Source organism: Lacerta agilis, chromosome 10, assembly GCF_009819535.1.
Source record: "Lacerta agilis isolate rLacAgi1 chromosome 10, rLacAgi1.pri, whole genome shotgun sequence".
Lineage (NCBI taxonomy): Eukaryota > Metazoa > Chordata > Lepidosauria > Squamata > Lacertidae > Lacerta > Lacerta agilis.
Window position 1 is genome coordinate 16,257,669 of NC_046321.1, and position 14,798 is coordinate 16,272,466.

At 42.1% G+C, this 14,798-nt stretch overlaps 1 protein-coding gene across 4 annotated transcripts in view; it reads left to right on the forward strand.

Annotated features, from left to right (window-relative positions):
- The window catches only part of DCP1B (decapping mRNA 1B), a 32,273-nt gene extending 17,765 nt beyond the window's left edge, over nt 1-14,508 (forward strand). For all 4 annotated transcript variants that reach the window (XM_033162085.1, XM_033162087.1, XM_033162086.1 and 1 more), the window contains 5 exons: nt 458-593; nt 3,316-3,444; nt 6,083-6,928; nt 13,160-13,405; nt 14,142-14,508. In XM_033162085.1, the coding sequence (XP_033017976.1) occupies nt 458-593; nt 3,316-3,444; nt 6,083-6,928; nt 13,160-13,405; nt 14,142-14,222 (1,438 nt within the window). In that variant the 3' untranslated portion in view covers nt 14,223-14,508. The remainder of the gene's footprint in view (nt 1-457; nt 594-3,315; nt 3,445-6,082; nt 6,929-13,159; nt 13,406-14,141) is intronic.
- Nucleotides 14,509-14,798: the final 290 nt, after the last annotated feature.

Below are 14,798 nucleotides of genomic sequence, written 5' to 3' on the forward strand. Positions count from 1 at the left end.
ATGATTGTAAACCATGTTTAGTGGGTTATAATAGCAGCATTTCATCTAGTTAAAACTACACTGCAGTTCAGCCAAGTGACTGTGTGTTAGAATTATCAGCAGTTTGCACTAATTATAAAACAGCTGGGGCAGGAAATTGGTCATTTACTAGCAGTTAAAGACTTGTTTGTATATATTTGCCACCCTACCATCACCAGCAATCATAAAATGAGCTGTGGTTTAATGTATTCCCGGCCATACGATCTGTGACTGTGTTAGGGATATTTAAGTCTTTTATGGCCCAGTGTGCACAAAATTTGAGAAATTACATTATCAACCCAGGCAAACCTTATGAGATATCCCTTCTCCTCCAAAACAGCAACCTGGAAACCATTCTTAATGTCTGCTAAATGATTTGAAGCAGATGGAATTGAACTCCATTTTCTCACTCATTTTTAACTTCACCCTTCATTTCCAGTTTAACTCAGCAAGAACAACTGAAAGCACAGCAGGGGGCTGGCACAGGAATTTCCCCAGAAAGCCTGAATTTGGGTGACAGCAAAGAAGTGGATATCCTACGGATGCTCAACAAAGCCAAAGATGAATATACCAAGGTGAGGCCTATCCTGTATAAAACAATACCTGCAAGTATTCTTTGATGAGACTAGATTTATCTAGATGCACTACAGTCTGGGTTCAGACTCAGTTTTGGAACTGAATCAGCTTTGGTTGCTCTGATGGATGACCTTCATTGTGAAAGAGATGGGGAGCACTACTGTGTTACCTCTGCTCAATCTCTTGGTGGCTTTTGACACTATTGCCCACAGTATCCTGCTGGACTGACTCAGAGGGATTAGTATTGGAGGCACCATATTATGATGGTTCTGTCCTTACCTTCATGGCTGTGTTCTGAGAGTAGCACTGGATGAATACTCCCTGGCCCCCTGGCACTTGTACTGTGGGGTCCTGCAGGGCCCAGTGCTATTAGCATTTATACAAAGCCATTGGGGGCACTCAGGGGTTTGAGGGCAAGATGTCATTGGTACACTGATGATATGTAGTTCCATTTCCCCATAACATCTGAATCAGGAGAGGCTGTGAAAGGTCTGGATCGGGTGTCTGAATGCAGTGGTGGGCTGATGAGGGCCAATGAACTGTGTTTGAATCTTGAGAAGGCAGAGTCTCTTTGGTTGGGTAGCTCCCATGTTCAGGAGATAGGCAAGTACTTGTTCCGGATAGGGTCACATTCCCTCTCAAGGAACAAAGAAAAACCCATTTTCATGATTGGTATTTAATTGTTTCCCCCCCCCTTTTATTGTACAGTAGAAAAGATTGTGTAGAAGACTACACACATACTGAAGTGGTTTCATTTTTTCTCTTTGTTAGAAAACATTTGTTTGAAAGATGAGTCAGTCCATGCCTGCTTCTTATTCCACCCCATCCCTCTATTTCTTTATCGTCATTGGTTGCTAAGAAAATAATATATCATAGAGAATTTTATGTTTGGAAGCCCTTTGAGATACAGGAATAGCTGTCCTCTCAAAGCTGGAGATCATGTACATTAGGCTAAGCAAAGGTGACACATTTTACAGTTTTATTTGCATCAAAAGCCACTGCACATCAGAACCACCATGCTTCTCAAAATAGCTATTTTACATTTTATCATTTTGTGACTTAATTCCATGTGATGGAATCAGCTTGTTATCCTGCATAGACCCTCTTTGCATTGCAGTTTTGGGATAATCACTAAGCAAAGAAACATGAATTCCATTACTGGTTTTCTCAATTGCTGTTGTGCTGATTATTGCTGCTGCTGCTTGTTTCAGTTGCGATAACTGCTCTTTATTTTTTTAACTTTTGTATTATTATTTAGCTTGTGCTTTTATCACTTCACATTCTCTAGTGATGTTTAGTAGAACAGCAAATGAAAGTATAAAGTATTTATAATTTAAATAAATAAATAGTATCCACCCGGCTAACCTGAAGCTAGATACACTCCCTTCCTTGCTGGTGTTAATGTCTTCCATCCGAAATCCTGTAAAGCTGCTGCTAGTCAATGCACACAGTTCTGAGCTAGATGGACCAATGGTCTATAGCAGCTTCCAAAGAAAAGGTATTTATTCATACTAATAATGGTGCAGGCTCAGCAGCAGGCATTTAGTCCAGAAGTCATGATTCCAAGGTACATGTGGAAGGCAAGAGATTCAAAAGTGAACAGAAGCAACAGAGATGTCCTACAGTTGTCACACCACTCATGCATAGCTTTTAAATATGAGGCGGGGTGAGATCATTCTCAATACACTCTCACCTCCTGAGACTTCTGTGCATTCAGATATGTGCTTAGCTTGGGCGGGTGTGTCTGATCCCACCCACAGAGGTGGTGCCTTCTTCTCTGTGACAAGACTGTGTCCTGCCCTTCTGACTCCATCTTCCCCACTGAGTCCTCCTGCTCAGCCCCATCCCTGGCTGGTCAGGGTCCTTCTCACTCCCCAAAGGGACTCTGCAGCAGGAGCAATGAAGAGAGACAGCACATCTCTCCCCTGCCCCAGTGCTACATCTGGAGTCACAAGGAGAGGACCTCCATCTTCCATTCCTGGGCACCAGCCTACAAGCCCCCCCCCCCTTTCTCCTGATCCTCTACCGCCTGGGGTTGCCCAGCCATACCAGATCCTGATGGAACTGAGAAGTTTGCCAGTGCCAGCTTTAATGTCTTTTGTGGGCCAAGTGGTTGTTTTTAATTTGCCCAGCCTTCTGTAGATTGTTTTTAACTAAGTTTTATTCTGTTGAATTTTACTGGTGGGTATGATTCTGGGTTTCCCCCCCCCCCCTTTGATATTCTACTATTTTATTATGTTGTATTTCTTTTATTATGATTTTGAATATGTTTGATGTCTCAAGAGCCTTGTCAGGGACAAAAATCCACTGTTATATCAAATGTCATGTGCTATCTGGATAACCTGAAGCCACTGCTGTTTTTCTTTTGTTTTTCTAATGTTTTTTTACCCTTTTAAATCTAAGTCTAGCCTTTAGTCTGCATGAAGTATAGGTTAAGAGCAGAGTGAAGAGACAATTAGAATGGAAGATGATCTGTATAAAATCCCTCGTATGGATATTTCCTGCACTTATATTGCATGTGGCTCATGTTCCAAGAAAATCCAATTGTCTTTCCTTCAGGTACCCTTGATCCTCATGGACATTTGTCAATTTGTCAGTTCTGTTATCTCTTCTCAAGTTTAACTGTACTGTATTCTTTTTTTCACGGTGATGGAGAGATTGAAAATAAAAATTGCTTTCTATAAAAAAAAATGTAGCATTGTTTTTGTTTGTGTGTTGCAGTGTAAAATGTGCTCAGAGCCAAAACAGATAACCAGTTCTTCTGCTATATATGACAACCCCAACTTGATCAAACCAATCCCAGTGAAGCCTAGCGAAACTCAGCACCAGTGTATTCCTCAACAAGTCCAGGTATGCTATTGTATTTACTTTCTTAACCCTAAGCTTCTTAGTTAAGGCTTATGAGTCTGTGTTAGGAGCCTTTCTGTGCAAGAAAAAAAGATTACCTTGCTGGGTGAACCTCTGCCATCGCATCCAGTTTTGCTCTCAACCCAGCCATGATCCACAATTTCATTACCCTAGTGTGGTGGTGTGTATCTTTACCACAGGTAGTCACGCTGCTTTTTGCAACTCATTTTTAAATAAGCCTGGATGAGGGCTCCAGCATATTTGGCTGTATGCACACAGCTTTCAGAAAACAATAACTCTACACTAAACAACATTTTAAAAGCAAAGGTTGTTTTACTGGAATGGCTGAACAGAGAGGCGTGGGCAGCCCTTGGCCATGCTAGGCCAAATATCACCTCACCCCCTTCACAGGACTATTCATCCCCTAAAGAAAGGGGGAACATCAACAACTTTTGGGGACAGGTGAAATCAATTAATTTTGGGGTGAGGAATGGGATTATTGTTAAAGTGTTGTTTTTTCTAAATAAGAACAAAACTTAACACCATTTCAGTCAGTAGCTTAGTTACCCTCAGCAGTCTGGTAGTATTCCATTTGAAATTTAGGACAGAAAGCCTCTTGAGAACGGGGCTATGTAACACAATGCATATAAGTCAGGGACATTGGTGATTATGTTATATAACAGTTTGTATTATAGTTTGTTTGTTTATTTGGATGTTGTTCTTTCAGTGCCCTTGAAAAACATATTCACCTTATAAGACAACAAAATGCCCAATGCAGTTTAGTGAAGAACTAATACGCATGAAGCATTTCACTGGTTTATAAGGGCATTTTACCATTTAATAAAATTATATTTTCTCTCCCCCCCCTTTTGTGTTTGATGCTGCCCTCTTTTTCCCCCTTTACTATTTTGAGAGGGACACCATTTCTGTTGCTGCTCTTAAAACTCCTTCAGTAGTGACTGTCTATGATTTACAGACTTTGAATGCAAAGCATTAATAAGAGCACCTGTAGGCTTCTAGTGATTGCTTTTCCCCTGTGTTGGCGTTAGGAGTTATGTCTGCCTTTCATAGTACCCCTTTGATTCTTAAAACCTTTCAATTCTTCTTACAATGGATGCAATTTTAATGGAATTTTGTAATGCAATTCTGTTTACATTGGAATGAAATTTTATAGCCCATTGCAAAGTGTACAAAATTCATAAACACTGGGCTGGGAGGAATAAGATAAAGCTCATAATCACACATCGTGTTCAAAGCTGACAGATCTGTGCTGTCCAGTTTTATGCCCTCAATCAGGAAACAACACACAGCGCTGTTTGTATGCAATATTTCAGAGATAGGTAGAAGGAAGACTGTGCTCCATCAGCAGGCCACCTCTTGCCTGTTGATTTGTAGGATTCTTTTAACAAATATTGGAAAAGTTTGATCTTGGTCTGATCCCTACCAAAGCACCTTACATTCTTAAGCAAGGTTGTGTGCTCTCTTTTGTATGAACTCTTTTGTTTAAATTTAATTTCTTACATTTATGTCCCATCTTTCTTCTGCCGTGGAACTCTATGCAGTGTGCATATGGCTGCCAAGAGTCATACATCCAAGCACTGAGCAGACCCAGACCTGCTTAGCTTCAGTAAGGTGGTGACTTCATATATCTTCAGGCTGTACTCTAGGTATATTGCTTTGTAAAGCTAAGATGTGAAATTGGACCGAAATGATTCTAGCCATAGAAATAAAAAGTAAATTAAACAAAACTAAGTTCAACCCTTTTCCACCACCCAGATAAAGATGCAAGAAAACTGTTGAAATGAAGCTTCATATACCAGGTGTGAGTTGTTAATAATAATTTAGTACGTACAGTCAGCAAACAGGTAGATAAGCTCTGCTATACAGTGGTACCTCGGTTTTCGAACGCAATCCATTCTGGAAGACCGTTTGAGTTCCAAAACATTCAAAAACTGAGGCACAAAGGCCTGTCTGCAAATTTAATAGAGAAAATAGAGAAAAATAACATATACACTCAGCAGAAGCCGTTTGACTTCCAAGGCGTGTTCGAAAACGGAAGCATTTACTTCTGGGTTTACAGTGTTTGAAACCCAAATGTTCATTAATGGAGATGTTTGGAAACCGAGGTGCCACTTTATTGTGACCTTTTGTGCAGTTCCGTGTAATCTTACACCCTTTGCTACACTCAGATAAAGAATCATACAGTAAATAAAATAAATGGTAGTTTGTGAGACAGTTCACTGGAGGTGAAAAGGTTCTGCTGCTGAGTGATGGTGAAGGGAGGGAGGGAGAGACCCAACACTTACTGGAGCAAGCTGTGAGGCAGTGTCAGTAAAGTGTGGTGTGTGCTGAAGAAGCAGCATATAGGAGGAGCTGTCCCCTGTCCACCACTTCTATCCTTATAACTGTCCTCACCAACCATCCTCCCACCAACTGGTTCCAAACTCATACTTCTGCCACAAACAGAACATCTGTGATCCCACCAATTGTTTGTAGAAAAGCCATTTGTTCAGCTTTCGGAGAACAGACAGTGGCATCTGCTGTTCTCTCTCTTCCTTTGATGCTGCTAGCCAAACCTTTATTTTGCCTTTATTTTTCTAAATTAAACTGGCTTTCTTTTCTCCTCCCCGCTCCCCACCAGAACATAGACCCTGAACCACAGCACTTATCTCTCACAACGCTCTTTGGAAAGCAGGAAAAGTCTAACATATACCAAGATACCTCAGAGCAGTCACAAAAACTTCACCAAGAAAACTTTCCTCTGAGGCACGGAGTTGTGCGTTCTCTGTCCTATGAGGAACCTGGAAGACACTCGCCCACAGCAGAGAAGCAGCTTTGCCCGGCCATTCAGAAACTGATGGTGCGTGGAGCAGAGCTTCATCCAGTCTCCGAACTCCCTGAGAACCGGATGTGTGAGAATGGCAGCGTCCCTTCGGTAGGGGAGGTTTTCACAGGACTCTTCCAGCCTGTGGCTTCTCATAGCATTCGGACATCTCATCCAGTCCAAGATACCGCCAGCACACGTAGCCTGCTGCAACAACTCCAAAGCCAGTCAGGACAAATGACAAAAATGGAGCCCAGCAATGTAGGACCAGCGAGTTCTGCTGCATCAGTCTTCAGCAGGGCTCCTGCTGTCTCCTCAGGAGCCCAGGTAAAGAATGTGACACAGCCTCATCTCATGTATTTCAATGGCTCTCTCCCAGGTCAGACATTGGGGCCTCCAGCCCTTGGTAAAGAACAATCCAAACTTCCTGGACAGTCCCTTCCTCTCTCTGGGAACCAGTCTGGAAATTCTGGAGTAATTTCACCACAAGAGTTATTAAAGAAACTTCAGATAGTGCAACAGGAGCAGCAGTTGCATGTATCCAGTCGGCCAACCTTGGCAGCCAAGTTTCCCGTGGTTACTCAGAGCAGCAGCACTCTAAAACCTCTGGATTCCTGGATGGACAAAGCTTCAAACACAGAAAAGCAGCCCCCTCTTTTTCAGGTAAACCAGCAATATATTTGATAGAGCCTAGAGTCCAAGAACCTTGGATCAACAGGCTGCTTGTTCTTCTACTTTCAACATTCAAAAACCAAAAGTACACCTCTCAGTTCTAGCTTTGGGGAACTGTAGGCTAGTTCATGGTCCATATTAGTGGTGTCCAAACACTGCTCCTTAGTTCATTTTAACAACCTTTTGGGCTTAGCTTGAGTTTTTTCAAGCAAGTGGTTTTTTGTGTGTGCAGTTTCCATTCACCAGCAAACGTCCCAACAAATCAAAAACCTTTTACCATTGTGGGTGAACCTCATGTCATTATCCCCCGATTCAAAAGTTCTTGAAGTGGAGCATGCCTTTTCAAGGGGGGGCAAGTGGCCATTTTGTACCTGAATGTCCTCTGCATCATTGGACCATAGCCAGTATAGTCGTACCTTGGTTTTTGAACAGCTTAGTTCTCGAACGTTTTGGCTCCCGAAAACCGCAAAGTGACTGTTCTGGTTTGCAAACTATTTTTGGATGCCGAACGTCCAACAAGGCTTCCACAGCTTGATTGGCTGCAGGAGCTTCCTACAGCCAATCAGAAGCCACACTTTGGTTTTCAAACATTTTGGAACGTACTTCTGGAACGGATTCCATTCGACTTCCAAGGTACGACTGTAATGGCTTTTCAGAGCTGTAATGAGGTATTGCTGGTCCACCCAGTCCCTTGTATGGCTTATTTGAGACAGTGTGCTTTATATGCATGAAGGCAGAAGTATTGCTTGCTTTTGCCTCTAAGAACTTTTCTCTTATTGCAGGAACTGAAAGTTAACATCCAGCAAGTATTTGTGTGCACATGAGCTTTGATATGTATATGAAGATGCTATGTGTGCAAGAGTTTCCTCATTCATTTCCAAAAGGGGTAGCTCTGCATGTACATCCCATTGCAAGCATGACACTGCTCCTGTGCGTTTGTGAGAGTCCTGTGTGTTCACTGGAGATACTTATGAATATTGTTAGTCATTTCAGACATTGGTGAATAGGGTAACATATGGGGTAGAGTGTGAGCCTCATTCTTGGGATATGTGCTTACCACCATGTATAGGAAGTAACACATGAACTAGGTGCAAACTTGCAGGAATGGATAAACAGTTCACTCAGTTTCTGCAATCTTTTCGCTTCCAAACTGTGATGGAAGAAAAGCAGGAATTGGACAAATTGCACATAGATATTGGGTCACAGGTAATTTCCATCATTGCATCAATGATACCTGGGACTCCACCCAACTGCATGTTAGCTACGACTCCTTATGCCAGCATTTGAGTGAAGCCTAATGGCAAAGGGTGGTAAGGAAGAATACAGCTGGGATGGGCAACTAGGCTAAAGATCCATTGCCTGCACACCCACTGATACTACTCATCCCAAGTGAATCTAGGTTTCCAAAGCTGTGTCCCCATGGAATATAGTTTTGCTTTCCCATTGACCTTCAGCACTTGATTTCTTGATTTGTTTATAAAGGGTTTTTCAGATATTCTAGCATATTTTGCTGTTGTCAAGCTGCATCCAAGAAAAGGCATTTCTAAATTATAATACAAATCACTCCCACCACTTCCAAAGTTAAATGATCCCTTTAATAATCCTTTGAAATCCCTCACTTGGGCAAATGGGATCTGTGCAGCTGTGGGGGCTTGGCTTTTGGCTGCTGCTTTTGTTGTGCAGTCTGCCATTTCCTCCAGCCTCTCCTCCATAGACTGCAGCCAAGCACACTATTAAATAAAACTGGAAATTTGAGGTTATTGTTAGGCTCTATAATTTGAACTAATAGAAAGTGTGAAAGTGCAGGAGGTGTCAAAACAAGAAAAGTTGGAATTTGATGATTCAATGACCCTGTGTCTGAGGATAATGCTTATGACATTTGGACTAAAATGAAATGGAAAAACAACCATTTGGGACAGAATTTGATAATGGCTTCATGGCGTGATACTTTAATCAGCTTGCTGATGTTATGCAGAATGTGGACAGCAAAGTCTAGCCATAGAAAGAGAATGTTTTATTGCACAGTATTGTGATGGAACTGAGAGATTTTCTGTGCATTGCAAGGGGGGCAATTCCTGGGCTGGGTTGCCCAGGGTTGGAAAACAGGTTTTATTTCCACCAATACAGTATCCCATAGTGCAGCTCTTAATGTTTTCTTACAGATGTCGATAGGGGCCATTCACTTACGCAGGAGAAAATAAAGCAATATCCTCAGGAAACTACTTGGTGGAGGCTAAACCTGCCCCCAATGACACCAGTTTATTGGGAAAGAAAGTACGTCTTGCCAACTGCAGCAAATTTAATTGGCTCTATAGTATAATGGGTATAACTAAGTTCTGAGACTGTGGCTGTCTCCATAGGCCATGCTTAGGTCTTTATTTTGTGGTTGTGTTAAGGGTTTGAGATTTAAAAACAGGTGTCAAACACAAATGGACCAGGAGTTCAGATTTCCCAGGGGCTCACATTTTCATTGAAAAGCAATCAGTTTCAATGGAGACAGCAGCAGGAACAGAGATTAATTTTTAAAATTACCACGGACATCCAATTTCATTATGCCATCCTTTCACAACATATGTCAGTAGATTTCTTCATTGGCATGAACTCTACCCCCAGTTGCTAGTTCTCTTGTCCCAGGCCTAAGTGCTCCCTTGAAGCTTGAAACCCACTGGTTTTTAAAGCTTTTTCCTGTGTGCAGTTGCTTGCTGTGCCATTTCTTAGGATGCCATTTCCCAGGTCTCCTTATATAGCCACTTATTAGGTTTTGTCTCTTTGCCACATTCTACTATAGAACTATAAAAGTACAGAAGCTTTGTCAACACTTAGGAATTCAGGGTTCTAGTGCCCATAAAAAAGCTGCTTAATGAAGGCTACAGCTACAGTGATACAGCTACTGCTGCTGGTATGCTGAGCCAATAGCAAGCAAGCTCAAACTTCAGAGAAGTTTGGCCTAAAAGTTCTAAGTGAGGAAGTTCTTGCTCCAAACTTTGGCAGTATCACCTGTGTTTGTTCTATAGAAATATATAAGTTTGTAAAGACTTCCGGGTGAGCATTGCTGCTACTCTGTGCTGCCAGCTGAAGACTTATTTGTCGCCATAACTAAGGACAAACATTTCAGCCAAAAGTATTGGCGCTGTCACACATGCAGATGCTCAGGCAAAGCGAATCAAAGCAGAACCTGACAATAAACGCACCCAAAAGTCTGTTCCCTAGAATTGCTTTTTGGCATTTCATCTGCTCCTACTATCTTTCAAGTAGACCAAGTTTTATAGGGTCTGCTGGGTGCAGCTTGCCACCTAGACAACATCTTGAATATTGGTGGTGGGACTGAACAAATGTGCATTTAAAGGACTCGCCATAAGTTCCTTCAGTAACTGGAATCTGCAGTTTGTTCTTCCTCAGCAGTGGACTCGACATATTATTGGTCTCATTTCGATTTGGCTTGTGATGCATCTCCATCTGGCTTCAAAGCTGTAATCTGCAGTATAAGGTTCAGTGGAGGGGAAATACTTGTTACGAAAGCAATTAGGAAAAGCAGAACACAGTGGTACTTGAATCAACCCAAAGAAAACACAGGCTCGATCAAGTCTGAGCTTTTCAAAGAGCATACCTAGGCAGTTTTCTCAACTATGCACAGAGAAAATGATTTTTCACCAAAAAGTTGATAGGAAGGCTTTCCCAAAGCTGCATCAATTGTAAAGAGGTAAGAGGTGTAACAAGGGACATGGGTGGCACTGTGGGTTAAACCACAGAGCCTAGGGCTTGCTGATCAGAAAGTCAGGGGTTCGAAACCCCACGACGGGGTAATCTCCCTTTGCTCGGTCCCTGCTCCTGCCCACCTAGCAGTTTGAAAGCACGTCAAAGTGCAAGTAGATAAATAGGTACCGCTCTGGTCAGAAGGTAAACGGCATTTCCGTGCGCTGCTCTGTTTCGCCAGAAGCGGCTTTGTCATGCTGGCCACATGACCCAGAAGCTGTATGCCAGCTCCCTCGGCCAGTAATGTGAGATGAGCGGCACAACCCCAGAGTTGGACACGATTGGCTAATGGTCAGGGGTCCCTTTACCTTTACCTAAGAGGTGCAACCAAAATAAGAGGAAAGGACATAAAATTGGAGGAAAGTCTTGAAAGTAGGTGGTTTAAAGGTAGAATTGCTGCTTGTGGCATGCTCTGAAAAAAACCAGTTTAGAGTCAGACAGCAGGACTATGGTTTGGACCCAAAGAACCATTGTAGTTTTGTCTGTGCAATGGGGCTTTCCTCCCTTTTCTTGTTGCAGCCACTTATGCCCATGACTCCTGTGGGTCAGGGAAGTCAAACAACACCTCCACTTATGAGAAAAAAAGTTTTCCATGCAGACAAGGGGTCTTTTTAATCAAAACCTGTGGTTGTATTAAAATGTGACCTTCCCAATTACCGATAAATATGGTTTGTTGGAGTAGAAATAAGGATGAGCTGAAGCACACCTTCTTCCTATCATGCCCAGCTGCAGATATTTCCTTATTTGTAAGAATATAAGGAAAGCCCTATTTGGTCCAGCATCCTGTTTCTCAAAGTGGTCAATCAAATTCCTGTGGGAAGCACATCACAGATTTGAGCCTGGTCTACAAGGAGTACTTAGACCACAGTTTCCTGCATCAGACATAGCAGGAAAGCCCATTTAACAAACAAGGAAGTCTCCTCTGCTAGGGAAGGGTGTCTATTTTTGGGGGGAACAGGAACAAGAACATTGCATCTGCATCTGGGTTATGCATGTATGCTATTTCCAGTTTCTTTAAAATTATTACCTGCCTCCAGCCCAAGTTGTTATAATAAAGTGTTTCATTCCATGTCTGTTAGTCTCTTCAAGCATAATTAAAGCCTAGGCCTTGAAGGAATTCCCTAAAAATAACATTCTGAAATATCTGCCTTGGGGCAGAGAAGAGAGGCTTATCCAGCTATTTAAGCTGCATACAAGTATTACTTTCCTTTAATAAAGCATGGCCATTGTCAACAGAAGCTTGCAAATCTGCTATACACGTGTGTGGGATTACACTCCGCCTTAGAGACTGAACCTTAGACCTTGCTGACCGTGGTAATGTGGAGCAATACACAATCTGCTCTTCAAAACAGGCTGCTTGTTGATAATTTATGGGGCTGCCAAAATGTATAACTACAGGTGATATATAGCTCTCCCAACCATTAGATAAAATGAATTAATGGTTTCTAATTATTCACACTGCTTAGCAAAGACGAGATTCAGCAACTGAATCGTCAGTGTACCGTCTCTTCCTGTCTGCCAGCATCTGTTTAATTTAGCTTTAATGTTGGGATCTTGAGCTCAAGCAACTGAATGCATTAGTGCAGCAGCCTTTCACCAATTTGTAGCGCAGGCCCTGCTTAAATCCTCACTTGGCTTTACATGAGCAGATACTGTCTTATATAAACAAATAAAAACCTCATGGAATCATTAGAAGAGAGACATCAGGGTAGGGAGGGTGAATCTGGGTCCAAATTTTAATTAAAAGGGCTGGTGCCGTGCTGTTTTTATTGTAATTATTGGTATGTTTTAAAAAGATTTTATATATGTTTACATGTATACAAATAAATAAGGGGTCTTTTTCAGCCAGAACCTGACAACCCTCCTGACTTAAAGGGCTACCCTCCACCCAAAGAATTAGTTGGCCAATTTCAGATCTGCATGGGAAATTTTGCCACATACATACATACCCCAAGCATAGCTTTTTGGCCATTTAGGGCTGGCAGGTCATACCACTGCTGTGACAACAGAAGCTACAACTGGCGTAATTTTTTTGTCGGGCTGCAGCAACAACCCAGTTCTGACACATGGGTCTGCAATGCTGAATCTATTTTGGCCCTTCTGGTTGAGAAACTGTTCAGGCTTTTCTGAATTCTTACATCTAACCTATGTCTGGATGATTCGTTCTCCAAGAAGCAGCCTTTCTCCATTTGGGTGGTTTCTTTGGCTCTTGGTCCATTCCCTTGGCACCATCTCACTATCTTCACAATAGCTTGGTGGCACATCCAACCGGAAGTGACCCTATTACCCTCAACCCAGGAGTATTTTTCTGCCTTGCTAGGATGACTGCCAGCTCCAGCAGGGTTGAATTCACCTTCCAGAAAGGCAGTAAGCTGCTTGCCAGATAGTTTTTTAATGCAACCTCAGATTCCTTTGTATAGCTGTGGTTGACGTGTAATTTAATGTGATGTCCTTGTGTATGATGAGCAGGTCATCTCACCGCAGCGAATTCCTGCTACTGTAGCTCCTTCACTACTGATGTCCCCAATGGTGTTCAGTCAGTCTGCCCCAGCACCGCCAAAGCCAAGTGAAGGTGGATGGCTGCCTGTCGTGAACCAAGAAGCTGTTTCTAGTTCCACTAACAACCTGTCTGTGCAGAACCCAGAAGCAGCTGTTGCAAACAACAGCTCACTGACAAAGCTACAACTACAGGAAACGTTACTACATCTGATCCAGGTAAAGCGTCCATTACATTTCTCATCTGTCCTTGTCCTCTCTTAAAGACTATTTGCATTGTCACTTTAGGAGATAAGAGCTAGCGGAGAGTTGGAATGAATTGTCACCAGTAAGCATACAGGATTGTTGTGTAGATAATCCTCAACTGAGTGTTTTGTTTTGTTACACAGGTTACTTCTCCATTTTGCTAAGTTGGCTGATGATCCATTTTGGTTATTATGAAAGTAAGACTTACCATATTGTAAGTCTACAATTAGGCATCTGTGTGCTCTTGTGCCCTGGAAAAAAAACACAGCCCCAGATTTGCAGCTGTCTCATCAGTAGCTAGAGCCCAGACCACTGACAGCAGCTCTAGTTTCTCACAGGGTCTGAAACAGGTTAGATGCAACAAATCAGCTTCCTATGCACTGCTGTCATATGCACTGCCCAAATGTTGTTCATTCTGACAGCCAGTAGCGAGGATCCTGCTTAGAGCTACCATTGTCTATTGAAGTATTTTTATCCCGCCTTTGCTTCAAGTTGCTTAGAACAACATTTTAGCCTCAGCAAAAACCCAGGAGAATAATTAGGAATGACAGTGGGTGGCATGTTCAAGACCACTTAGTGGGCTTCATAGGATCTAAATTTGCGTTTCCCTGTGCATTAATGAACACCATGGTTCAAAAAATGTGGAGTTTTAATTTCTCTGGTTTTAAAATTAATATTACTAACAAAATATATGCCTTTCCACCTTCAGAATGATGACAACTTCCTAAACATCATCTATGACGCGTACCTTGTCAGCGTGAGAAAAGCAGCACTGAAAAAACCCATGTGAAACTTAGTTTTTTTAAAATTAAAATGTCTCTCATATCCTGAACTTGACTTTTTAAAATAACCGTCAAACAAAACAAGGGGTCTTGGGCTTTCTGCATAGCTTTAAATGATGCTCGCTGGCAAGTCTGTGCTCTGCTGAAGAATGAGTGGGTGGGAACGGATAGTGCCTTCCAGAGGGTAGGGTGATGTCACAGTATGACAACAGACTTAAGATACCTTTATAGTGTTTTTCTTATGTAGGCTGGATACCAGCATGTATAAAGATTTATATTTTCTCTTCAATAATACATCTGTTTTGTGTTTTTTAAAAGAAGAATATTAGTGATTAGTTGCCTAGGTACTTTGCTGGAATCATTAGTTACCATAGGTAGAAGTTACTACTCTGCATTGTTTACAATGGATGGTACTTGCTGGCGGCCACCAGGTGGCAGGCTTGGACTATAGTAGAAAACTTTGAAGCTATTGTGAAAGCTTTGGCTAGGGAAAGCAGATAGCTTTTCAAAGAGCTAAAAATAACATTGTGGTCATCATTGCCAGTAATTTGGACATCCATCCCTCTGCTGTCTCTGTTCACACA